Source organism: Bubalus kerabau, chromosome X (genome assembly GCF_029407905.1).
Source record: "Bubalus kerabau isolate K-KA32 ecotype Philippines breed swamp buffalo chromosome X, PCC_UOA_SB_1v2, whole genome shotgun sequence".
In the NCBI taxonomy this organism is placed as follows: Eukaryota; Metazoa; Chordata; class Mammalia; order Artiodactyla; family Bovidae; genus Bubalus; species Bubalus kerabau.
In genome coordinates this window covers 5,221,416-5,248,616 of record NC_073647.1, presented here as the reverse complement: position 1 = coordinate 5,248,616, position 27,201 = coordinate 5,221,416, and the positions used below count along the sequence as shown (strand labels likewise).

Below are 27,201 nucleotides of genomic sequence, written 5' to 3'. Positions count from 1 at the left end.
GTTTCAACCTACAAACTCCTTTGGAAATCCTCTAGCCTGCCTGAATGGGTTTTTCCGGCCACATGTGATTGTTCAGAGCCTCCCAACTGTGAGAGGCAGGAGATGTTCTAAACTGCCTAAACACAGATTCCTTTGAGTAGTTAAAAGATTGATTAGAAAATGTATTGGTGAAGGGTTTTTCACTTGTTGGGCCAATGTTTGCTGCTAAGTCTCCATACTCCTTACCTACTGTGTCCTTGGCAGTGTATTGATTGATATAATGGGTGTATAGAAATGTAAAATGCCGCTTTGTCCAATGCTTTTTGGAAGGCTGGCGCCTGACTTTGGAATAATCACCTTTAGAGAAAGATAAGTTTCTTAAAATGTTAACAGGCCTCCGGGCCAGAAGATGATGTCAATCACCTGAACTTTTGCATATGATAAGTTTGCAGGAAGAAAGCCTGGCTTGCTGCATGACTCTACCCCTTCCCCCATTATCCTCTATGCATACCTTAAGGTATAAAAACTACTTTGGAAAATAAAGTGCGGGCCTTGTTCACTGAAACTTGGTCTCCCCATGTCATTCTTCCCTTTAACTTCCAGCTGAGCGTCCATCTGGAGCGCGGATGTCCTCTGCGACCATTTATTTGCCTGGGCTTCTAAGACCCACTCGAGAAGGTGTCTAAGGCGGGGCATCTTCCGCTACTCGAGAGGGCGCCTGCGGCCTCCGTGGTCAGAGCTAACCTGGTGTCACGGGTTATATTGATTTTCCGCGTAAACCAAGCCACTCAGCTTCTTTTCTCCACTGAATTTTCCTACTGAGCTATCCTTATTTCAGCCGCTTTTCTCCACTGAATTTCCTCACTGAGCTATCCTTATTCTATTACTCTTTGTATCCTTAATTAAAGTGTAATTAAGCAGTTATTCCCTGACCCTCGCCTAGCCGTCTCTCCTTCGAATACCCTGGATCAGCCGGGGCTGGTCCCCGGCATACATCCACTTGACTTTGCATTCCAGGATGTCTGGCTCTAGGTGAGTGATTACACCATTGTGATTATCTGGGTCGTGAAGATGTTTTTTGTATAGTTCCTCTCTGTATTCTTGCCACCTCTTCTTAATATCTTCTGCTTCTGTTAGGTCCATACCATTTTTGTCCTTTATTGTGCCCATCTTTGCATGAAATCTTTCCTTTTTCTCCTTTGCTTTTCACTTCTCTTCTTTTTACAGCTATTTGTAAGGCCTCCTCAGACAGTCATTTTGCTTTATTGCATTTCTTTTTCTTGGGGATGGTCTTGATTCCTATATCCTGTATAATGTCACGAACTTACACCCATAGTTCATCAGGCACTCTATCAGATCTAGTCCCTTAAATCTATTTCTCACTTCCACTGTATAGTCATAAGGGATTTGATTTAGGTCATACCTGAATGGTCTAGTGGTTTTCCCTACTTTCTTCAATTTAAGTCTGAATTTGGCAATAAGGAGTTCATGATCTGAGCCACAGTCAGCTCCCAGTCTTGTTTTTGCTGACTGTATAGAGCTTCTCCATCTTTGGCTGCAAAGAATATAATCAATCTGATTTCGGTGTTGACCATCTGGTGATGTCCATGTTTAGAGTCTTCTCTTGTGTTGTGGGAAGAGGGTGTTTGCTATGACCAGTGCATTCTCTTGGCAGAACTCTATTAGCCTTTGCCCTGCTTCATTCTGTACTCCAAGGCCAAATTTGCCTGTTACTCCAGGTGTTTCTTGACTTTTTACTTTTGCATTCCAGTCCCCTATAATGAAAAGGACATCTTTTTTGGGTGTTAGTTCTAGAAGGTCTTGTAGGTCTTCATAGAACCATTCAACTTCAGCTTCTTCAGCGTTACTGGTTGGGGCATAGACTTGGATTACTGTGATATTGAATGGTTTCCTTGGAAACGAACAGAGATCATTCTGTCATTTTTGAGATTGCATCCAAGTACTGCATTTCGGACTCTTTTGTTAACTATGATGGCTACTCCATTTCTTCTAAGAGATTCTTGCTCACAGTAATACATATAATGGTCATCTGAGTTAAATTCACCCATTCCAGTCCACTTTAGTTCACTGATACCTAAAATGTCGATGTTCACTCTTGCCATCTCCTATTTGACCACTTCCAATTTGCCTTGATTCATGGACCTAACATTCCAGGTTCCTATGTGATATTGCTCTTTACAGCATTGGATTTTACTTTCATCACCAGTCCCATCCACAACTGGGTATTTTTTCACTTTGGCTCCGTCTCTTCATTCTTTCTGGAGTTATTTCTCCACTGCTCTACAGTAGCATATGGGGCACCTACTGACCTGGGGAGTTCATCTTCAGTGTCCTTTTCATTCTGTTCATGGGGTTCTCAAGGCAAGAATATTGAAGTGGTTCGCCATTCCCTTCTCCAGTGGACCATGTTTTGTCAGAACTCTCCACTATGACCTGTCTGTCTTGGGTGGCCCTACAAGGCATGGCTCATAGTTTCACTGAGTTAAACAAGGGTGTGGTCCATGTGATCAGATTGGTTAGTTTTCTGTGATTGTGGTTTTCAGTCTGTCTGCTCTCTGATGGAGAAGGATAAGAGGCTTATGGAAGCTTCCTGATGGGAGAGACTGTCTGAAGGGGAAACTGAGTCTTGTTCTGATGGTGGGGCCATGCTCAGTAAATCTTTAATCCAATTTTCTGTTGAAGGGCAGGGCTGTGTTCCGTGTTATTTGACCTGAGGCCAAACTATGGTGGAGGTAATGAAGGTAATGGCGACCGTCTTCAAAAGGTCCCATGCACTGCTTCACATAGTGCCCCCACCCCTGCAGCAGGCCACCACCAACCCACGCCTCCAGTGGAGACTCCTGGACACTCACGGGCAAGTCTGGGTCAGTCTCTTGTGGGGGTCACTGCCCCTTTCTCCTGGGTCCTGCTGCACATAAGGTTCTGTTTGTGCCCTCCTAGAATCTGTTTCCCCAGTCCTGTGGAAGTTCTGGTGGCTCTATGGTGGGGTTAATGGTGAGCTTCTTCAAGAGGGTTTATGCCATACCCAGGTCTACTGCACCCAGAGCCCCTGCCCTGGCAGCAGTCCACTGTTGACTCATACCTCCTCAGGAAATACTCAAACACAGTTCTGTCTCAGTCACTGTGGGTCTCTGGGTCCTGGTGCACACAAGGTGTGTTTGAGTCCTTTGAATGTCTCTGGTAGGTATGGGGTTTGATTCTAAATGTGATTCCGCCCCTCCTATTGTCTTGCTGTGGCTTCTCCTTTGCCCTTGAACATGGGCATCTCCTCAAAGTGAGTGTACCAATGTAGATTCTTACCATTAGTATGGGAGAGTTCCCTTTTCTCCATACCCTCTCCAGTATTTATTGCTTGTCTTTCTTTCATTTCTGATACTAGTAATTTGTACCCTTTCTATTTTTCTTAGTAAGCCCTAGCTGTGACTCTGAGAGTTGTCCACATGAAGCCGCCAATAATTTGTTCAGGTTTTCCTGCCCCAGCACTGGTTTCTGGAGCAGTTTATGCCTATGAATCTTGGCTTTGGGGAGCCATCACTCCCTGCATTTGCTTGTCTGTCTCTCCAGTCTTGGGGGCAGCACTTTGTCCTGAGTCCACCCCACTCTTATGGATCTAGGAAGAGTCATTGATTTTATAGTTTGTTCAGCTTTCTACTTGTTAGAACAGAGTGGTGACACCTAAGCTTCTTATGTGCAGAACCAAAACCCAGAAATCCTGTTGTACGACTTTTTTCAGTTGTATTGTGATATAATTGATATATAACATCATGTAAGTTTAAGATGTATTATGTGATACTTTGATACATGTATATATTGTGAAATGATTACCGCAAAAAAGATAGTTAATACCTCCATCACCTCACATAATTACTTTTTTGTTTGTTTTTTGGTGAGAACATTTATGATTTACTCTCTCACCAACTTTCAAGTATTTCCATATGACGGGACTGAAAACCCAAATGAACTTTTTGGCCAACTCAATATCTAATACAGTATTGTTAACTATAATTGCAATGCAGTGCATTAGATCCCCAGAACTTATTCATGAAACTGGAAGCTTGTACTCTTTTACCAACATCTCCCCATTTCTCCCACTTCCCAGCACCAGGCAACCAGCATTCTACTCTCTATTTCTACGAATTCAACTTTTTTAGATTCCATATATGTGAGATTGTACAGTACTTGTGTCTGCCTTATTTTGCTAAGCATAATACCTTCAAGATCCACCCATGTTGTCATCAATGGCAGGATTTCCTTCTTTTTTCATGACTGAATAATATTCTTGTGTGTGTGTGTGTGTGTGACATTTTCTTTATCTATTCATCTGTTGATGGACCCTTAGGTTGTTTCCATGTCTTGGCTATTGTGAATAATATACATGTAGGTGCAGAAATGTCTTTGAAATAGTGATTTCCCTTTCTTTGTGTATATACTCAGAGTGGGATCACTGGATTATATGGTAAAAAAAAAAAAAAGTGAAACTGTTAGTAGCTCAGTCGTGTCTGACTCTTTGTGACCCCATGGACTGTACCCACCAGGCTCCTCTGTCCGTGGAATTCTCCAGGCAAGAATACTGGAGTGGGTAGTCATTCCCTTGTCCAGGGGATCTTCGCAACTGAGGGGTCAAACTTGGGCCTCTTGCATTGCTGGCAGATTCTTTACCATTTGAGCTACCAGCGAAGCCCAGATCATATGGTAGCTCTATTTTAATTTTTGAGGAAACTTCATACTGTTTTCCATAGTGCTTGTACAATTCTGTATGATTTTACTTATATAACATTCTCAAAATGACAAAATTATAGAAATGGAGAACAGATTAGTGGTTTCCAGGGTCTGAGGTAGGGGATAGGGTAGAGGGGAAGTAGATGTAACTGTGAAAGGACAACATGAGGGATCCTGGTAGTGATGAAAATGTTCTATATCTTAATTGTATTGTTATTTCCCTGGTTGTGACATTATACTGTAGTTTTGCAAGATGTTACCATTGGGAGAAACTAAATAAAGGGTACATGGGATCTCTCTGTATTACTTCTTAAACTGCCTGTAAACCTAGCTCAAAATAAAAAAAGAAAAGACCTTTCTGCTCCTCTGTTTATCCCTTTCTCCTGGGCCCTCATTTGGGTTAGCATTGATGTGTAAAAGCTAAGTCATCTTGAGGCTGGTGGTAATTCACCAGAGCAGTTGAAGCTGGCAGTCAAGCAGGTGATGTATAAGAGGTGGCCTGAAAATCAACATCTTTCCTTCATTCCACCCAACTCAAATAGCTTCTGCACTGGACCTACCATGATACCTCAGCCTCCCACCATTGATGTCACTCTTTGGGAACATCTCTTAGCATGCCTATGCTCTCTGTGGCTGAGACAAGTAATATGTTTGTTGGCATGATTACTTTTACCCGCTCTTGTCACCTTTCACACGGTAAGGTGTTGAGTAAACAGGACAGACTTTGGGTCTGAGTATGAGAGAGAGGTCACTGTGGTAGTTCTTAAATTCTCATTCCCAAGGGTCATCTGAGAGTCTTCTGGTGAGCAGTTATCAAAGAAGGAGGGACAACTTCTTGGCCTGGGAGGGAGAGATTGCCAAGATTGCTTGTGTGTGTGCTAAGTCGTTTCAGTGGTATCAGACTCTTTGCAACCCCCTGGACTGTAGCCCACTAGGCTCCTCTGTCCATGGGATTCTCCAGGCAAGAATACTGGAGTGGGTTGCCATGCCCTCCCCCAGGGGATCTTTCTGACCCAGAGATAGAACCCATGTCTCTTATGTCTCCTGCTTTGGCAGGCAGGATCTTTACCACTATTACCACCTGGGAAGCCCCCCAAGATTGCTTACCAGGTGAGAAAAAGATGAAAAAGCAGGATAGAACATGATTCATTTTTGTGTGTTTGTTTGCCTTTTGTTTTTGTAAATAAAAAGAACCCAAACCTTATATGCAAGAAGGAATCCAAGAAGTAGGATATGGACTTGCTGGGAATGAAGGGCAGAGAGGGGCTTGTAAGTTTCATTATTTTATACCTTTGTGTACCATTAGAACTTTTTAACCACTTTTTCTTTCTTTCTTGGGAGTCTTTGGAGGCCAGCTGCCCTGGCTACATGCCTTTGCTTGTCGCACTGACCAGTCATTCAACTCAGGATGCCAGGGGCCTAGGAGGGAAGGGTTAGGAACTCCCTTCTCTAGGATGTTAAGTAATGAAGGAAATAAAATGACAGCAGGAGGCTGTTTGGGTTGGCCTGTGTGAATCACTGATTTCAGACCAGGGGGTCGCTTTCTTCTCAGCTGCCGGGCAAGGAAGCCAAAACAGTTCCCTGGCTGACTAGGTGGTGAAAATCCCACTTTCTGTGCCAAGCAAGTCTCCTTCCTCCAGTGGGGGTGGCATCTCTGGGCTGACGGCAGGGTGGAAGGGGGCTGCAGGCTCTGGACCATGATGCTTGTAGGGGAGGTGCAATTTGGCAGTGCTTCTGACCCCGGAGGTGGCATCCAGGTGCCTCACACCTCCCAGCTCTGGGCTCGTGAAAGTGTGAGTGATGAATGTGTGTGCTTTCTCTTTCCCTGTGATTTTCAGGTTGGAGATCATTATTTTGGCCAAAAGGAAAGTGAGGGAAAAAAAGATTGGATTCTTCCTCTTTCCTGAGCACTGCTGCATCCTCAGGCTTGAGGGCCAGGGAGCTGGGGGGAGTGGGGAGGGGTCATTCTAGAGTTTTCACACAGTCAGGAGAAAGGAAATGAAGACATCCAGTAAGAAACTGGAAAGGGTCTCCCACTTCCTGGCAGCTTTGCTCCCAACACCACTGGCCCCATCTGAGCTCCAGTTTCCACTCAGGAAAGGGAAAATCTGAAACACAGGCAGATCAAGCAGGCAGGCAGATGGATGGGTGTGCATTTAGAAACATTTCACAAACGGTCTGTTTACAAACATCTCCACTCAGCCAGGTGGGTCCACTAGGATCACACCTGGAGACAAGTTTGTGTTATTGGTACAGAGCCTGAAAGCAATAAAATTACATTCTAAACATTCTAAACAGTACACACTTCCTCCAAATCTGGACTGTGGCAAGTGATGGTGACTTTCTTGGTTGTCCCCTCCCCCAATCTGAGGTGTCGAGAGACAGAAGGAGTTATTCAGTGACTCTGAAGACTGCCAGATGGGGGAGGAAGAGGAGAAAGAAGGCGAAGGGGAAGGAAAGTGGATGAGGATTTGAAGGAAGAAGTTGACTGTGATCTACCATTAGCCAATAGCTTTGTAAGCATCATTATGTAAGCATGTCTCCCTTTCAGCCCTCCAACTCCAGGGAGGCATCCTTTCCTCCCCCAACTCCCATCATAGTATCTTTCTGGCTTGCCCCTCCCCATCCCTATCAGCTCTGCCCTGAATGTGAATTTACATCCGACTTGAACCTGTTTAAAAATGTTGGGGACTCGGGGAGGTCCCTGCTCCACCAAGTGTAGTTTCCCTCCATTCATCTCCTTTAAAGATAGCTCTGGCTCTGTTGGTCTTTAATTCCTGAATCTCACCTGCCCTCAGACTCCCTAGGGTGTTGTGAGGGCAGATTTTCTGAAGGCACTCGGATGTCCGGGTGGATGGCTCCATAGAAGCTGTAAGTCAGCTCTTTAGCTTATCCTCCCAGGCTTTCTGAGGTGTCACTCCATCTGAGATGCTGTGGTCAGCAAGGTCATGTGGACTCAGACTCTAAACTGCTTTGTCTTTCTCTTTCCCAACCCCTAAACTCACCATTTCTTTGCCAGTCTTAGCGAGAACACATTAAGTGAGACACAGAAAATAGAGGGAAGAGAGAAAGAGCAAGAGGGAGACAGAAGCCACAAGCCACAGGGATTGAGAGGAAACTTCTGAATGGTTTGCATCTGCTCAGAAGTGAGTGAGTCTCACTATTCTCTATTTAAGGCCTTAGTGATTACAGAATTTTTTTCAAGAGCAAGATGTTTAGAAGTCTTGGTCTGATTTTAAAGTCAATCCTGAAGGTTTCAGATGAATGTACCCAGCATGTTTTAGACTCACTGGAATCACCGATTAGAGCCAGGAAGCTCAGATTCCCTCCCAAAGCAATGGAGGCATTTATCTAAGAACTGGGGGAGTCACTTGAAGCATTTGCACCCCTCTTTGGTGGGGAGGGAGCAGTTGTGCCCTGCTACCCCTAGAAATCTGTCTTATTGACCTGGCATCCTAAGGATGTGCCCACCTTGCTGAGCAGAAATCATCCCCATCCTGAAAGCCAAGTAATGGAATGCATGTCTTCCTGGTATTTACAAAAGGTGACACTTTCCCCCAAAGTCTGGATATGCATGAAGGTATCTACCTTCAATTTTAAGACTTAAAAAACATCTATTTCCCAAATTGTTATTTTTATAGTCATATCTTCTTACTCAGCTCCTACCATGCAATGCTAGCATTCTCTTCTACTGGTCTGTCATAAACAACATGCCTTTGGGCATGTGATCATTTTCAAGTCAATGTTATGACTGACCATAGATCTCACAGAACAGTAACCTCTAAGTCAATTCAAAAAAGCACTCTGTTCATTATCTATGACTCACAAAGTGCTGTGCCAGCTGCGATGGTAGATACAAGAAAAAATGTAAGAAATGCATCTTACCCTCTGAAGACTTAAATCAAAGTTAAGGAAACAGGATACATGCATTTGAAACACCTTGAGAACAATAAAAGATGCTTACTCCTTGGAAGGAAAGTTATGACCAACCTAGATAGCATATTCAAAAGCAGAGACATTACTTTGCCAACAAAGGTCCATCTAGTCAAGGCTATGGTTTTTCCAGTAGTCATGTATGGATGTGAGAGTTGGACTGTGAAGAAAGCTGAGCACCAAAGAATTGATGCTTTTGAACTGTGGTGTTGGAGAAGACTCTTGAGAGTCCCTTGGACTGCAAGGAGATCCAACCAGTCCATTCTGAAGGAGATCAGTCCTGGGTGTTCTTTGGAAGGACTGATGCTGAAGCTGAAACTCCAATATACTTTGGCCACCTCATGTGAAGAGTTGACTCATTGGAAAAGACTCTGATGCTGGGAGGGATTAGGGGCAGGAGGAGAAGGGGACAACAGAGAATGAGATGGCTGGATGGCATCACCGACTCGATGGATGTTAGTTTGAGTGAACTCCAGGAGTTGGTGATGGACAGGGAGGCCTGGCATGCTGCAATTCATGGGGTCACAAAGAGTCGGACACGACTGAGTGACTGAACTGAACTGAACTGAAGAAGAAGAACAACAACAACAAAAAAAACCATATCAGTATATAACCAAATGTTAAATGACCACAGCATGATAATACCAATTCCACTCAGTTATTGAGACCTTCCTAAGGAACGTACACCATGCTTATGGCATTACATTCGTTATCTCATTTTAATCCTCTTAACAACCCTATGGGAGAAAGCAATGGCAACCCACTCCAGTACTCTTGCCTGGAAAATCCCATGGACGGAGGAGGCTGGTAGGCTGCAGTCCATGGGGTCGCTAAGAGTGGGGCACGACTGATTGACTTCACTTTCACTTTTCACTTTTATGCATTGGAGAAGGAAATGGCAACCCACTCCAGTGTTCTTGCCTGGAGAATCCCAGGGACAGAGGAGCCTAGTGGGCTGCCGTCTGTGGGGTCGCACAGAGTCGGACACGACTGAAGCGACTTAGCAGCAGCAGCAGCAGCAGCAACAACAACCCTATGAGATAGGCTCTATTGAATATCTCCATTGTAGAGCTGAGGGAACTCAGATTTGCAAAGAGTAAATAATTTGTTGCTACACATTTCATAAAAGCAGGCAGAGCTAAGATTTTGTTCCCAACTTTTAACTTTGAAGATACCTCAAAGCTACTGGAAAGTGGAAAGAATAGTATAATATTCATATTGCTTCACCTAGATTCACCGTTAACACTTTATCTTTTACTTTGTCATCCTCTTTCTCTGTCTCTGTCTTATACATACACACACACACCCCTACACATTTTTTTCTGAGCTATTTTAGCATAAATTGCAGACATCATTCTACTTCACCTCTGAATACTTCAGCATGAATCTCCTAAGAACAAAAGACATTTTCCCACAAAATGACAATGCAGTTATTACACCTCAGAAACTTAGCCAGAGTCAGGACTTGATCCCAGCTCTGACTTCAGAGCATGAACAGCAAGTTCTGTGAGAGTTCAGCATAAACAGCCATCAGTGCAGTCTGGGAATCACAGGATGGATTTTCCATGGACTTTCTCCTCCTAATTATCCATAGTAACGGAAGAAAGGAGTTGGCCAAATAGCTGCAAAGCATGCATAATCAAAAAACCAAAGTCCATGGTTTTCAGAGTGTGTTCTATTTGGGTGGGAGGGGAATGACACAGATTTGCCTTCCTAATTAGCTTCTTCTTTGGCCAATCTTAAAATTGGTCTTTCTCAACCACCCACTGACATTACAACTGGGGTAGCTACCACACAAGTTGTTCTTTGATGATAACACAATAGCAGAAAATCCCCTAAGTGGGTAAGCCACATATGAATAACAGAGAACTGACCACAAATTCCAGCTAAAAAGGAATTCTAGCTAGACATGTTAGCCACAGATCAGGATTCAGGATCTACAATATATTAAATAGATCTAGTCCTTGGTTAGTTACGTTAAGAAGATAGGGTTCCATGCGCTCCCCTGCTCACCCAGTGAAATTCCAGAAGCAGGTGTTGCTCATTGCAGACTGAAGGAGAAAGCAGGCCCGGTGCTACAGATCAACCAAAAGCCCCTGAGGGACTCTGACCTGGCTTTCTTCTCTCTATCCAGGGAAGCCAGATTTAGACAGACTGTCAGATTAGCCCCAGTCCTGTGGTGCTTACTGACCTCCCTGAATGCAGAGCCAGGAGAAATCTTGACCTTTTAAAAATCCTTGATTTAGCTCAGTAATTTTAAGAAGCCAAAAGCCCGCGTCTGTGCTTGCTTCGCTTTTCACGCTTTCACCAGCCACTTCACAGGTGAAAATCTTGCGGATCTCTGCATCTCTGATGCCAGGACGGAGACATCCCTTCACAGAACTGGGATTGAGAGAGATAACCTCCTGCACTTTCCAGGTAGCCAGCATTAGGTCACACTTTGGGGCTCTCTCCAGACCTTTTGGTTTGGGGCAGACACAATCTGATCAGCAAGTATTTCTGAATCCACTGAGCCATAATATAACTGGGATCCACTGGGTATATGCAATTTTTGGTGGGGACTTTTATCTCATGGGCATCACTTGAGATCACACATTAAAGTCATTTTTGCTTTTTGTGTTTGTGACCCCAGACTTGCTTAGGGAGTAAATGGTTTTCCTTAGGATTAAACAAGAACAAATGGGTCAAAAATAGTGTTTTGGTTGAGATAATAAGACTTGCACCCTTGCTATTCAGAGTCCCTTTGGGGCCTCACCTCTCTCTCCCTTCCTCTGTCCCTCCCTCCCCTCAGTCTGCAGATCTAAAATGCCAGAAAGCGACTTCTTTGCATTTCCTCCCCAAAGCTGTGGAGTGTCCTTCCCTTCGTGGATCAAAGTCTTCTCTAACTCCTCAGGCCATCCCTTCCAATTTACTCCTTACACTCGTCAGGGATCCAGGGAGGCTAAGAAAGAGCATCTGGTATCTTTCACTAAGGATGCTGTGGTTGTGGGATGTTGGAGGCAGAGGATAAAGGGAGTTAATAGTTCCTAACCACTAAGGAACAAGCTCGGCCCTTTTTGGACCCAGTTCAGAAGACAGCAAGAAGCCTCTGAGAAGAAACTTTATCTGTCCGCTGATAGCGCTGGCCGACGTGTTTGGGGCTCCGTGTGCGTGAATACGGGCGTATAGAGCTGCCCCCAAGGGCAGGCCCCCAGCGCTGGCTCCTAAGCGCCCCAGCGGATAGGGCGCGCAACTGGCCTCCGGCTCCCTCGGAGGCGCCCTGACTATGTGTTCCAACTGCCTGAAGGCTGCAGAGTAAGTGGTGGGCGCCGTAAATGCTGCAACTGGACTGCACGGAGTGGGGAGTGGCACAGCGCTGGCCGTTGGTGCGGGCACCTCTTCCCGCCTGAGCCCGCCGCCCGCCGGGAAGAGCGGCCACTGCCAGGCAGCCGAGAGCGCGCGGCCTGGAACGCGCCGGCTCCGGGGCTCAAACTTTCATCGGGCAGGAAGCTCCTGGGAGGGCTCGTGCAGGTGTATGTACCTGGGCCTGTGCGCGCGCGTGGGAAAGCGGTGGTCCGGGCGCGCGGCGAGCGTTCCCAGGACTCAGGTCTTTCGGAGGGGGCGGGACGGGGTGGGGCTGCACTTGCAGGCTTTCTCTTTCCCGCCTCCCACCCGCTGTCCCCACCTGGCTTACCTGAGTCCCCGGGAGCTCAGGCTCCCTTCGGGAGAGAGAGCAGGGGAAAGGAGGAGAGAGGGATGGAAAGAGAGAGGGGGAATTTGGGTGAGTGGAGAAAATCACCTCAAATTTTCTGAGCCATCTTATTTTGTGAAATCTGTTCCCAGCTGTTCAAGGCGCAGCCTTCCAGTTACTGGACGTGGCGTTAGCTCCAAGCAGTTTATTCTCACTAGGTGTTCCTGGAGGTGTTTTTGGATGTCATGTGTGCATCTTTCATGCAGTGACAATAGGAAGAAGCAGAATGGATCTAGTCATATGATTGATTAGTGGGTGTGCAGTTATTTTGCATTTTCATTCAGGAAGCTAACACTCTTCTCCCTCAGCTCTCACAATCCAGAACCACGCCAGAAACTCACCTCACTCATGGCAGGTCTCCAATTGTCCAGAATTGCCGAGGGGGTGGGGGTTGGGTGTTTCGCCTGGCCCCTGGAGTCCTCTGTCCTTATGGAAAGGCACAGTGTGGACAGCGACTGGCGGCCTCTGGCCTGCAGGCCCACACTGTATTCTATGTGACTTTTAGTGGCCCTCCATTTTAGGCACCTGAGAGGGGAGATTTAGGCATGGAGGTGTGGGTAGGCTGGCTGCCCATGTTGCTGCTTCTCCAGATGGGTACCAGAGCACGCTGCTGTTCTTTCAGTGCAGAGTGGACCTGGCCTCTTGAAACGTGAAAAGCATCCTTGCAACTGCTTTATCACCCCAGCTCCTGGGCTCACTGTTGTCCCCTCAGCCTAGGGCCTCAGATGGATGACATGGAAATGACAAGGCTTTCTCTGTGGTACTCGCTGTAGCACCAGATCACGGACAGGTAGATGGAAGAGGCTTTAGGAGGAAGAGGGAGATGACCACTATAACAGTAGGAGAAGATGCTAACGATGTTGTTATTGCTCCCAGGTGGGTGTGCAAGCTCTTCCTCCGTGGGGCTCAGTGCTGGTTTCTGTTTGATCCTCCTGCTCGCAAACACATGTGGGGCCCTTCATCCTAATGTCCGCTTTCCATGCAGCCTGAGGTCTTTGGGGTGGAAAAGGGGGATTAGTGGACCAAATGGCCTCTTCCTGTGGCCAGCGTTAAAGGGCCGAGCTCATCTGATGATTTATGGAATCTGGGCTGAAGGCACAGGGGAAATGATAAGAGAGCATTTGAGGAGATAAAGGAGTTAAGGCTTCTATAAATAAGAAGCTTGGTCCTCACAGGACCTATGGAGACTCAGGAACCATTCAAAACCACTGTGCACCTGCTCTGTAGCAAGTTTTGTGCTGAGCATCGTGGAAGAAACTTATGCTTTGCCTTCCTGGAGCCAAGCAAGCACGGTGCCTGGCACTGATATTCATTGAAGGAATGTTGTTGACTGAACCAAGATACTCTTGAGGAGCTTGCCTTTTGCAGAAGTGGTCAGCCTAGTCAGCAGCAATTTGCCAGAGGTGGGGTGAGAGGCATAGGCTCCCTAGGACAAAAGGTAAAGGAGGACAAGAGCCTGGGGTGAGAAGTAGGGGGAGGGGACTGGAAGAAGGAGATGAGATGAATGGCAGCAGAGAACAGAATTTGGGTGAGTGGAGAAAATCACCTTACATTTTCTGAGTTGTCTTAATTTTCCAAATTTGTTCCAACCTATACAATATGCAGTCTTCAATTTATTTGATGTGGTGTTAGGGTCCCTTTTCTGAGCTTTTTTGAGGGCTAGGGGGAGAGACAAACCAGGAGGGAGATTGGGCTGCTGGAACATTCACTGCTCCTCCTGTGAGCTTGGGTTTCCTGTCACTCTCCACACCTCCCTCCCATATGCCCACAGGAGGGTTTCCTAGAATCAGAACTTGGCCACCTTAGGAGGGTGGCACCCTTTCAAGGAAGCCCAGTATGCTTTGAAAGTTGAATTTGGGTGGAAACACAGAGTTAGTTCACAGTCTCCTCTGCAGATCACAGTTGCATTCTAGATTTTTTATACAGGTGGGTACATTTATGATATGAGTTGGAGCTGTTTGGCCAGTGATGGAAAAATGTTCAGAGCCATCCATATCCTTGTAGGCATGGCTCCATGCCACCAGCCCCATTCACCCCTCGCTCTAACCAGATGAGTTGCTAGGGTACCAATTTTTGTGTTTAAATTCAGAAACCAGTTCTTGTTAGATCTAGCTCTTGCTTGAAATAGCTAGCTATTAAGTTCTTGTTTGAGATAGCTAGCTATTAGCTAGCTAAAAGTTCTGTTCTTTTCATAGACACAAAATGACAGAAGGTGACAAGTGAATTATCAAGGATCAGTAGGTGTGCTTGTTAGTAAAAGGGAGAAAGTAGTAGGCATCTTGAATTATGTGAGTTTTGTGAAAGTACATGAGGAGGTGGAGGAAAAGTGTAAGACCTTTCTTAACCAGACAAGATCCTGTGATGGTGCAATGGGCGAAAAGGTTTTCATTTTAAGGGTGAGAAAACCAGACACCAAAGTTGGGTCACATAGTCAATAACAGGTGTAAGATTAGAATCCTGGGTACCCTGTCTTCCAGTGTAGAGCTGTACAGTCGGGGAAAGAGGAAAAACCATCTTCTGAGCAAAGGATTAAAAGCCTGCATCATGGTGCTGTGACCTCTCGCAGAGGTTGATTCAGCCCAAAGCAAAATAGTGAGCTAGAGCAGCTTGGGTTTTGGCAACCTCAGTCTCCCTTGTCACAACCATTTCCCATTTCAGCCCCTTCCCGCTCTGGGTGTTCTGGGCCTGCACCTTGCCCTCCTCCCCCAGCCTCTGGTGTCCCAGGTTGTGGACTCCTCTAGGGTAACACACTGCCGTCCTGTGGCCCAGGGGCCAGTTCCTGGCCAGACTGGCCGGTGGATGCTAGGTTGGCGGGTCTGGATGGATTACTCCTGACGATGTGCGTTTCGATACACCTGGCTGTGTTTGTGTCACTCTGATGCTCGGGGCTCAACCTGAGGACTTTGCAGGTTGCTGAGTGCCTCACATCGTGCTGGGCAGCTTCTCCTACTCTCAGACAGGATGCAGGAAGCTGAGCACTTCTGCCACAAGCCCTGACCCCCGACCAGAGAAGAACTATTGTAATTGATGGGCCTGTCTTCTCCCCTTCGCTGCAAAACTTCCCTGATGTCCCCCTAAGCAGTGGAGGCTGCTATATTTGAGATTAGAGGTCACACATGTTAGCTCTTTCTGAGTTCCAGTTGTTGGTATTCAGGGGGCCCATGCATTCTCTTTTTTAAAAATTTATTTTTGACTATGCTAAGTCTTCATTGCTGTGTTTGGGCTTTCTCTAGTTGTGGTGAACAGGGGCTATTCTTCATTCGATCCACGGGCTTCTCATTGCAGTAGCTTCTCTTGTTGCCGAGCATGGGTCCTAGAACATGGGCCTTCAGTGGTGGTGACTCGTGGGCTGTGGAGCACAGGCTCAATAGTTGTGGCTCACGGGCTTAGTTGCTCCATTGCATGTGGAACCCTTGCATTGACAGGTGGATTCTTAACCACTGGACCACCAGGGACGTCCCATGTATTCTTTCTTGGCCCTGAGCACCCAAGGACTAGAGGAAACCCACCCCTAGGTCCCTCTAGTGGCTGATGATCTCCAGGCCATCTCCCCTCTCACCTGTAGCCTGTTCTCCTGAACCCGAGGCTGACAGGCACCAGGGGAGCTGTGATGAACATGAAGCCTGGCTCCCTTTGACCTTCCAGTTGGGGAAGGCAAACATGGACAAGCAGAAAGCTCCTGAAATGTTTGTGGAGTTGCAGTCATTCAGCTTGCCAGCTCAGATCCACCCTCCACTCCTCACTGTTATTAAGAGTTTGGTGGCTCAGTGGTAAAGAATCTGCCTGCCAAGCAGGAGACCTGGGTTCCATCCCTGGGTTGGGAAGATCCCCTGGAGAAGGGAATGGCAACCCACTCCAGTATTCTTGCCTGAGGAATCCCATGGACAGAGGAGCCTGGCGGACTACCAGTCCATGGGGGTCACAAAGAGTGAGACACAACTGAGCGACCCAACAACAACAACAATGTGGTCATTAGAGATCCCTGTGGCACTTTGCTGCCTTCTCTCCTTCACTTCTTCCATTTTTTTTTCTTCTAGTTTTAGAAGAAAAACTATTAACTCCATTTCCCCTGGCAAGGGGTACAGACTGGCTGTTGCATTTTGCTAACCTGCATTCACCCTGTGGCATCTGCCTGAGGCCCTAACCATTCATAAACATAAGAGAGCCTTGGAGTGGCAGGTGACCACCCAGGAGGCAACGCCCTGGACCCCCAGCCTCACCCTCTGCTGGGGAGGTGGGGGAGAGCCAGATCTCTGGAAAGTTCTTGAATAAACTATTTGCCACATTTACCAGCTGACCAAAAGTTTGTCTCCTTTGATTAGAACATTGTTAAAATATTTAACTTTTTGAAAAAATTCATTTAGGAGTGAATGGCTTTCAAAGCTTTCGGAGATTTCTCTGAGGATGCAGTTGGCAGGTCCCATTGGTCTTTAGCAGCTTTCTAGGGCTTCCCTGATAGCTCAGCTGGTAAATAATCCACCTGCAATGCAGGAGACCCAGGTTCAATCCCTGGGTGGGGAAGATGCCCTAGAGAAGGGAAGGCAACCCACTCCAGTATTCGTGCCTGGAGCCTGGTGGGCAACAGTCCATGGGATTGCAAAGAGTCAGACACGACTGAGTGACTAAGCACAGCACAGCTTTCTAAGGAGTGTTGCATTTGTTGTAGGGAGGTTTAGCTTCCTTAGGCATGTATGAAAAATGTGGAAGAGTAATATTATTTCATCAGTAATCAAAATTTCAGCATTTTGTACGGGAATGTTTACACTAGTTTCTTTTGAATCTTTGAAAGCTCATATTCTGTTGGGCCAACTTGAGAATTTTGGGGATTCTTTTGCCAGTTTCTCAAATAACACAGCATTTTGTTATTTCTGGAAGTTACTAGCCAAAATGCAGTGTGTGATGTGATTGCTCCTATTGTTTCCTCATTGATTTTCTATGCTGACAGTCCTTTAGCTTTTTTTTTTTTTTTTTTGCTGTGGGGCATTTTTTTTTAAGTTTTTATCGAATTTGTCATAATATTACTTCTGTTTCATTTATTTATTAAAAAATTTTTTTTTTTACTTTACAATATTGTATTGGTTTTGCCATACATCAACATGCATCCGCCACGGGTGTACACGTGTTCTTCTGTTTTATATTTTGTTTTTTTGTTTTTTGACCTCGAGGCATTTGGGATCTTAGTTCCTCCCCCATCCTAGGGATCAAACCCGCACACCCTGCGCTGGAAAGCGGTCTTAACCAGTGGACCTGCCAGGGAAGTCCCTCCTTTAGCTTTTTAAACCAATTTGTTCCTTATCCTGCCTTGACAACTTCATAGTCACGGTTAATGGAGAGGAAATTGGAGGGACTCATCATACAGTACATCACAGTGATCCTCACTTGGCATCTTCACGCTCATCCTGCTGCTTTAAATGGTCTTCCTCTTTCAGGAAATCTTCAGTAGCTCTTAAACCCACTCAATGTAAATTACTGTAGACCGTGATTGACTAAAAAAAATAAGTGTCAGTGAAATGGCTTGTTTTCAGGAGGCTAAGGTAAGGTCGTGATAAGATTTGCCATTTGATTCTTCAAATACGTTTGCTAACCCTTAACCCAGTCTCAGCAGAGGTGTGGGGATGGTTGGCTCGCCCAGGGGATGGTTGGTCATATGGAAGACTTGCTCTGTTGTCAGAACAAGGAGGAAGGTGTGCTACTGACATCTAGTGGGTAGAGGCCAGGGATGCTACTTGGCATCCCGAAGTGCACAGGACTGCCCCCACAACGAGAATTCTCCAGCCCCAAATGGCAGTAGTGTCAAGGCTGAGAAACCCTGCCTTCAATGAATAACATTTTAAGTAGAAGTCTGAGGAGGGTCTGAGCACCCAAGTGCTTAGACCAGCACTATCCAACAGAAGTTTCTGTGTTGATGGTAATGTTCCCTGTCTGTACTATTCAATTCAATAGCCAGTAGCCACACATGGCTGAGCACTTGGAATGCAACCAATGTGACCAAGGAACTTGGTTTTTAATTTTATTTCACTTTAATGAATTTAAAGTTAAATAGCCCCATGTGGCTGGTGGCTTCTATATTGGACTCAACTTTATTTTTTTTTAATATTTATTTATTTATTTGGCTGTGTTGGGTCTTAGTTGCAGCACTCAGCCTTTTTATTGCAGCTTTTGGGCTTCTCTAGTTGCAGTCCGTGGGCTTAGTGGCCCCCTTCTCTAGTTGTGACATGTCAGTTTAGTGGCCCTGTGGCATCTGGGATCCCAGTTCCCTGACCAGGGTTTGAACCCAAGTCCCCTGCATTGGAAGTTGGATTCTTAACCACTGGACCACCAGGGAAGTCCCTGCACTCAACTTTAGAGGCACTATAGTCCATGGAGGGATCAGACAGTCCTGGGGTTGAGTCCCTGGTCTATCACTTTCTAGCTTTGTGGCCTCATGTATGTCATCTAAGCTGCTGAGCCCCAGTTTCCTCATCTGTAAAATGGGGGTAATAATGGGACTTAGTCCTCGGAGGATTAGGATAGTCACTGAAATAATGCATGAGAGACGAAGCATGTAGTGAAGTGCCCAGCACAGCAAGCATTTGAGAGATGTTAATAGTTATTGCCAGAGATTCATGATTAATATAGTAATTGGCATCAAGTAAATGGGGCTTCTGTGGGGCTTACAAATGAGTCCTCCCGTGGAACTTAAAGGGCACTTCTGAGGCAGAGCCCTGACTCTCAACCCTCATAGCATTACCACAGATGTGTCCCCATGCCTTTTTGGGGCCTTGGTTTTCTTATCTGTAAAATGGGAATAGTGAAAATAATAATGCTACTTCCCTTTTAAAATTATTTATATTTATCTTCTTATTTATTTTTGGCTGTGCTCGGTCTTCACTACTGCATGGGCCTTCTCTAGTTGTGGTGCTCGAGTCTCATTGTGGTCACTTCTCTTGTTGTAGAGCATGGGTTCTAGGGTGAATGGGCTTCTGTAGTTGCAGAATGCAGGCTTTAGAGTGCTGGCTTCAGTAGTTGTGGCGCATGGGCCTAGTTGCCCTGCGGCATATGAAATCTCCCTGGACCAGGGATCAAACCCATGTCCCCTGCATTGGCAGGTGGATTTTTAACCACTGGACCACCAGGGAAGTCCTGCTTCTCTGTTTATGTCACAGAATTGTCTGGACAGTCAAATGGTTGTAAAGGTGCTTTGAAGAGCACAAGGTCCTCTCTAAGTATACAATTTATGAGTTTGCATGAGGTTAAAGCATCTGCCTGCAATGCGGGAGACCTGGGTTCGACCCCTGGGTTGGGAAGATCCCCAGGAGAAGGAAATGGCAACCCACTCCAGTACTCTTGCTTGGAGAATCCCATGGACGGAGGAGCCCGGTGGGCTACAGTCCACGGGGTCGCAGAGTCGGACACGACTGAGCCAATCCTTAGTAGTAGTAGTAGTGCTTTTGCTTAGATTTGGTGCAAAATTCTGCCTTGGTAGAGCTGTCTTCAGTTTGGGATGGGAGTGCCTGAATCGGGGAGTTTGTACTGGGGAGCAGCACAAGCCAGGAGCTCCACACAATGTCAGGGCCTCCTCTGTCCAACACCTAGCTAGTAACGTGGCAGGAAGCCCAGGTACCACTTTAATGGTACGGGGAAGTTTGGCGTTTGGGATTGGGTCATCAGAACAATGTGTAGACTGGCCTGGCTTGCAGGCAGCTAATGAAGGAGCAAGGCATCTAGCTCAAGGGAAGAGAAGGCCCCTCCCAGCAGCTTACCTTGTGCTATCAAGGACATGCTGCCCCAAGGCTCGGCCACCTGACATAGTATGCGGCCTGAGAGATACACATGTACAATTACTGCAAGTATTCGGCGCCATATAGTAGAAAGAACATGGGGTTTTGGAGTCAGACATGGGCTTGCATCCTTACAGTGCTACTTACTAGCTGTATGGCCATGGGTGAGTACCCAAGCCTTCCTGGGCCTCAGTTGTCTCATCTGTAAAACGGAGATAATGACCCTACCTTGTAGGGTTGTCACACGGATCCACTCAGGTAACTCACAGGCACATAGGTTGCCCTCAGTAAACGTGAGTTCCCTTGCCACCTAATGTTGACAAACAAAGAACAACTTTAACCAACTAATGAGTCATACTTCTGTTTTTGTTCTTCTGAGATGTAAAGGGAAAATGAGAGTTTTCTCCTCGTGACCTGGGAGAATTGTTTAGATCGTTTTTTTTGTTTTTGTTTTTTAACATTTTTTTCATGTGGACCATTTTTAAAAGTCTTGATTGAATTTGTTATAATATTGTTTCTGTTTTATGTTTCGGTTTTTTGGCCTTGGGGCATGTGAGATCTTAGCTCCCTGACCAGGGATTGAACTCATACCCCCTGCATTGGAAGGCGAAGTCTTAACCACTGGACTGCCAGGGAAGTCCCTCGATCTTTCTTAAGAAGAGGGAAAAGGGAAAGGATTCTCCTTGCTGTGCTACTTCCCTGTCTGGAAGAGCAGTATGAACTGTTTAGGGGTAGATGAGAATGAAGGCCAAAATACAGGGCTCTGAGTTAGTCATGAAACAGTGTATATGAGAAGCCTGAGTGGCCTCTCCTGGGCTGGGGAGTCCCCTGAGAGAAGTCATTATACTCTGTGTGCCAGACAGAGGCTTTCTGGGGACAGTAGGTTTCCCAGGCATTTGGAATTTAAACTCAAACCATATCTGTGGCCACTTGATGCAGTGACGGCTAAAGAGCAAACGACACAGGTTGGATGCAGTTGGCTTTGTCATCACATGGCCGTGGCCACAGCCCCGGGCCCCAGGTCCCAGGGCACACAGCCATTTGACAATGCTGCTGGTCACCAAGGGGCTGGCTGCTGGAGAGTATGCAGATAATACAGGGAGCCTCATCACCTACTTCTGGGAAACCAATGAAGACATAGGGGGACATAGGTCATTAACGCCATGGCAAGGACAGTCTTCCCATGGAGAAGGGAGTGTAGTAATGATAGTTGTTGTTGTTGTTTAGTTGCTCAGTCATGTACAACTCTTTGTGACCCCATAGACTGCAGCATGCCAGGCTCCTCTGTCCACCACTATCTCCCGGAGATTGCTCAAACTCATCTTCATTGAGTCAGTGATACTATCTAGCCATCTCATCCTCTGCAGCCCCCTTCTGCTTTTGCCTTCAGTCTTTCCCAGAATCAAGGTCTTTTCCAAAGAGTTGGCTCTTTGCATCAGATTGCTAAAGTATTGAAACTTTAGCTTCAGCATCAATCCTTCCAATGAATATTCAGGGTTGATTTCCTTTAGGATTGACTGGTTTGATCTCCTTGCTGTTCAAGGGACTCTCAAGAGTCTTCTCCAGCACCACAATTTGAAAGCATTAATTCTTCGGCGCTCAGCCTTCTTAATGGTCCAACTCTCAATCTGAACGTGACTACTGAAAAAACCATTTTGGCTAGATGGACCTTTGTCTGCAAAGTGATGTCTCTGCTTCTTAATACACTGTTTAGGTTTGTCATAGCTTTTCTTCCAAGGAGCAAGTGTCTTTTAATTTCATGGCTGCAGTCACTGTCCACAGTGATTTTGGAGCCCCCCAAAATAAAGTCTCTCACTGTTTCCACTCTTTCTCCATTTATTTGCTATGAAGTGATAGGTCCAGATGCCATGATCTTAGTTTTTTGAATGTTGAGTTTTAAGCCAGGTTTTTGACTCTCCTCTTTCACTTTCATCAAGAGGCTCTTTAGTTCCTCTTTACTTTCTGCCATCAGAGTGGTATCATCTGCATATCTGAGGTTGTTGATATTTCTCCCGGCAATCTTGATTCTACCTTAGCTACCATGTATTGAGAGCTTAGTATGTGCTACCCCTCATGCCAAGAGCTTTATATGAATTAGTTCATCAAACTGTCTGTAAGAGCAAGCCCTTCTCTTTTTTGAGCACTATTCTGATTTCTTCTTAGCACATAGTAGGTGCTCATCAAAAAGTTATTGAGTGAAGGAGTCCTCAGTTAACCTATGCTGAAGGTGCTCTTAGCCCCACTGAACATATAAGGCAATTTCATTTCTGAACAGTTCAGTGACTGGCCCAAGATCACAGGCTAGTCACTGATAAGAGCCAGGATTCACACCTAGATTTGTCCTACTTTGTGGCCTAATCCTTTTGCCACTATGTCATGCTTCCTTCTCAGAAGGTCAAGGTGCCAGATTTCTCTCTCTGCAACAAAGGAACATCTGCTAAATTTCTTAATATGACAACCAAAGCATGATTTGCCAAAACATTTGATAAATTGGACTTCATTAAAATTAAGAACTTCTGCTCAGTGAAAGACATTGTTCAGAGAATGAAAAAACAAATCCCAAATATGAGAAAATGTTTGCGAAACACATTTCTGAAAAATCACTTGTTTCAGAATATAAAAAGAACTCAAAAGTCAAAAACAAAAGAAATTACTGGACCAGAGACTCAAGGCCACTGCACAAAGACATGATACTGTGACAGCCATATCTCCTTCATCCCACCTACTTCCTCCATCACCCCAGTTCTGTCTCCATACAGGTTCCTTTTATGGATAAGGAAATGGAGGCATGAAGAAATTATATGAATTGTCCAAGTCACACGGCTTGTTGGGATCTTATTAGTTTGATGTTCTAGCCCTCAAAAAAGCTCAGAACCTGCTGGAGAAGGGAAGAGTTTCATCTGTTGCGGCCAAGGCTAAATGGGGAAAAAAATAAACAAAGGGCCCTATATTGTCAGAGCAACTTGCTTGAATTTTTTTTTGAAAAGTAGAAACATAAAACTGTACACCTCTCATTTGAACATTTGGAACTATTTTTCTTGTTACAAACACAACATATTGTAACAATATAATTCAGATATCTACTATAGTATATACAGTAGATGTTCAAAATGAGGAATGGAAACAGGAGAAGGGAAAGAGAAGAGATAAGACATGGGAAAGTCTAGATATGGATAGGAAAAAAGGAACAAATAGTAGGCACTGTATTTCAGAAAAGATTCTACTAAAGATTGATAAAGTTATGTTACATTTTTACATCAATGAGGTCATTATCCCCATCCTATAAGCTGTGGGTCATGGTTACTTCCCCTTCCTTATTGCATCCAGCTCTCCCCTTTCCATTAGCCTGAATATTCTGGAAAAATGGAAAGTATGTCAAGGGGAAACTCTTCTGAGCCCTGTGGGGGTTGAGGAATAGCAAGGGTCCTTGGAATCAAGGCAGACCGGCCTGTTGACATTTTGAGCAGAGCCTAGTAGATAAGGCAGGAAAAGCCTACTCTTCTGGGTTTGCATAAAACATATGAACTGGTTTCTGTATTAGTTCAGTGTTCATTTGTGGTATTTGGAGGGGGTTTCTAGAAGCCCCTTTAAGAGAATTAGATGAAAAAAAAATTCCCACTAAACCTCCATCTTCTATTTTTGAAAGACATAATATTGCTTTCACTTGTGAAGAATGTTTGTTTCTTCTGTGCCTGTGGCTTCCGTAGCCAAATGTCAATGATCTAAAGGCCTTATTTCATGTAGAAATGGCCTATGTTTGTTTATTCAGAGTTGGAGGAAACTCTCTGAGATGGGATAGTTAATTCTCTGATAGGGATTAACTCCTGATTTGAAAAAAAATTTGTAATGTTTCACTTGAAGAGAAAGAAAAAATGAGTGGGGAATTTTAAATCAAGTCTCCTGCAACCTTGTGTATTTTTAAAAATAGGGAAGTAGCTTAGGTTTCTCTACAAGTTAAAAGTAGGAGAGTTTTCTGAAAAACAAAAAAACAAAAAGAAAACCCAATAAGCTGCATTGCAGGCAGATTCTTTACCATTTGAGCTACCAGGAAAGCCTGGATCATATGGTAGTTTTATTTTCATTTTTTGAGGAAACTTCTGAAGGCTGGTCCCCGGTTGGCAAACTCAAGCAAGGCTTATAGGGGACCTCTGCAAAATCTAGCCTCTCTAGGTATGAACTGTGAACCCTGAATGATCGTCTCAGTGAATCATAGAATCCTGGAATGCCTGGGCTGAAAAGACCCCTTGATCCAAGTCCAGCCTAACCTCTTACTTCTTAGGTGAGGAAACTGCAGCCCAGAGAGAGGACTGGGAGTGCTCAAGGCCTCACAGTTAATTAATAGCAGGACTGGGGTGTCAACTTTCCCTAAGTTACTCTAGGATTCCTTGGAGGTTCAATTCTTAAAGACATTCATTAGAAAAACAAAATGTCTTCCCTTGTGGCCTCAGTTCTCTCTAGTATCATTCAAGTTGCTTTTTCTTCACCACCACGTACATTTCTTATGGCTCCCCACTTCAGCTTTTCTGTTCCAGCCAGGCCTGGTGGTCACCCCTGATTTACATTGGGGTTTCCTTAAAGTGGGGTGTTTGGACTCTGTACCTCTGTATCCAGGAACTTATGGAAACTGCAGATCTTTGGGCCCCACCCCCATGGAAGAATCAGAATCCCTGGAGGCGAAGACCCCAGAATCAGTGATTTTTCATGTAGGTTAGTAACTTACAGCTCCCTCCTTGAATCCATTTTTTGCACCATGGTCCATGTCTGTACTAGTAGTTTTAAAAAGTGTACTATTTCTTTTTTCTTTTTTGAAATCCAATTGCTTTATGAAGTTGTGTTAGTTTCAGGTGTCCAACAAAGTGACTCAGATTTTATATATATATATATATATATATATATAATTTATCAGATTCTTTTCAATTATTGGTTTTTACAAGATATTGGCAATAGTTCCCTGTGCTATCAGATCAGATCAGTCCCTCAGTCGTGTCCGACTCTTTGCGACCCCATGAATCGCAGCACGCCAGGCCTCCCCGTCCATCACCAACTCCTGGAGTTCACCCAGACTCACGTCCATCGAGTCAGTGATGCCATCCAGCCATCTCATCCCCTGTCGTCCCCTTCTCCTCCTGCCCCCAATCCCTCCCAGCATCAGTCTTTTCCAATGAGTCAACTCTTCGCATGAGGTGGCCAAAGTACTGGAGTTTCAGCTTTAGCATCAGTCCTCCCAAAGAAATCCCAGGGCTGATCTCCTTCAGAATGGACTGGTTGGATCTCCTTTATAGGGAACTATTTAACAACTATTGTTGTTTATTTTATTTAATCCCAAGCCCCCAATTTATTCCTCCTCTACCCCCTACTATTTCTTGAGTGCTCTCTTTGTACCAGGCACTGTGCTATTTTTCACTCATTCCTCAGATGCTGGCTGTGTGCTCCCATCTCATCCTCAAGTAGACCACCTGGGAGGGGCCATGTGAGCGCCCGTGCTGGGCACTGCTCCCACGGTGGCTTTTCCCCCACCAGGCCATTCTGACCACAGATTCTTGTACCTTAAAGTTGAAGAAAGCCTGGTAGATTTCTGTTCTCCTGGGTCTCACTGCTACTTTTCTTTTCCCATGAAGTGGTTACCCTGCTGGGAAGAGCTTTGTTGCACACATCATTTACCTCTTCTATTCTAAATAGCCTATTTTTAAAAATATTTTATTGGCATATAATTGCTTTATAATGTCGTTATTTTCTGCTGTACAATGAAGTGAATCAGCTGTACATGTACATATAACCCCTCCCTCTTGGACCTCCCGCCACCCCCCACCCCTCTAGGTCATCACAGAGCCCTGAGATGAGCTCTGTGTGCTATACAGCAGGTTCCCACTAGCTATCTATTTTACGTATTGTACTTCTTCAAAGTAACAATAATTTTATCTTCCCTGCGTGGGGGTGATGGCAGCCAAATGAGGGAATGAGCGTGAGAATGCCCTGAGCACTGTGCCCGGGGATCCTCTCTGCGTCTGAGGCCTGCAGTGAACACAGTGAACCAGAAATCTCCCTTCTGCCCTTGGCCATCTTGGCCTTTCTCGCCTCCTCTACTAGCCGCCATCTAGCCTGGCCCAGTTCCAGGCTGTGTCTTTCAGGGGGTCCCACTTTCTCCGCCCTCTTGGTGTTCTGTTTAGCCTCAGGCTCTGGGACACTCCATTTTCCAATTCATTGCTATCTGATGTCCCTTGTCCTGGTATCTCCCTCCTGTGGCCCTGTCAGCATTTCTCTGGAAACTTCTGGGTTCTTTTGCAGGCACTGGACCAAAAAGGTTTGAGAGTCAGGTGTGAGAGCAGACCTGACCTTAAGCAAAATGGATGCAGGTGAGCCAGGTACCACCCAAGCCTCAGTGCCCCAAGCACATCACTTCAAGCCAGAGTCTTCAGGCTCTTCCTGGTCACCTGGGGCTGGTGACTGTCCCCTGCCCTCTCTGCTCCCACCCCCAGCTCACCTATGCTGACACTCAGTGTCTCAGGCCTCAAGCTCTCAAACTTTTCTGCCTAGCAAATGGGCTTTCTGAGTGTGGGCTTCCCCTCCCAGGCTTTTCATGACGACTCCAGCCTACACCGAGAGGTCCCTTGCACTCTCTTTCACTACTTTAACATGGCACCACCCATAGAAGTGCCCTCTGGAACCGCCTATGCTGCACTGCCTCCCACCTGTGAATCCTCCCCTCTGAGGTTCTCCTTCACCGCTCTCACCCTTCCTCTTCCTTGACCTCATTTACAGCTAGATCTCAGCTTTTTACTACTGCCTTCCTGCTCCCTGTCCAACTTGGCTTTGTAATGTGTTCTGGACACACTTCTCCAGCTTAACCTTGGCTCTCTGCCTCCCTCTGCCCCCCAGTCCCCTGTACCACACACATGTGGAGGCGACACACACTCTGGCTTCCTGTGCCATGACTACTGGGCCCTGCAGAAGCCTCCTATATGGAGTCAATACCTAAGAGTTTATTTAGCTTTTGAGTCCTCATCTTCTTATGAATTCCTGTCCTAAAATATCATGAAAGAACACAAGACCAGTTTGTCT

General features: G+C 45.6%; 1 protein-coding gene across 7 annotated transcripts in view; it reads left to right on the top strand.

Moving 5' to 3' along the window:
• Window positions 1–9,833: 9,833 nt before the first annotated feature.
• Window positions 9,834–27,201, top strand: part of KIAA1210 (KIAA1210 ortholog) — a 77,031-nt gene continuing 59,663 nt past the window's right edge. For 3 of the 7 annotated variants that reach the window (XM_055564005.1, XM_055564001.1, XM_055564000.1), the window contains exon 1: window positions 9,835–11,070. Coding sequence is in view for 5 of the 7 variants with exons in the window: in XM_055564001.1 (XP_055419976.1) it covers window positions 11,005–11,070 (66 nt within the window). In the remaining 2 variants the exon portion in view is untranslated. Of the gene's footprint in view, window positions 11,947–27,201 lie in introns of all 7 variants that reach the window. The other 4 variants (XM_055564002.1, XM_055564003.1, XM_055564007.1 and 1 more) reach the window with 3 other exon arrangements.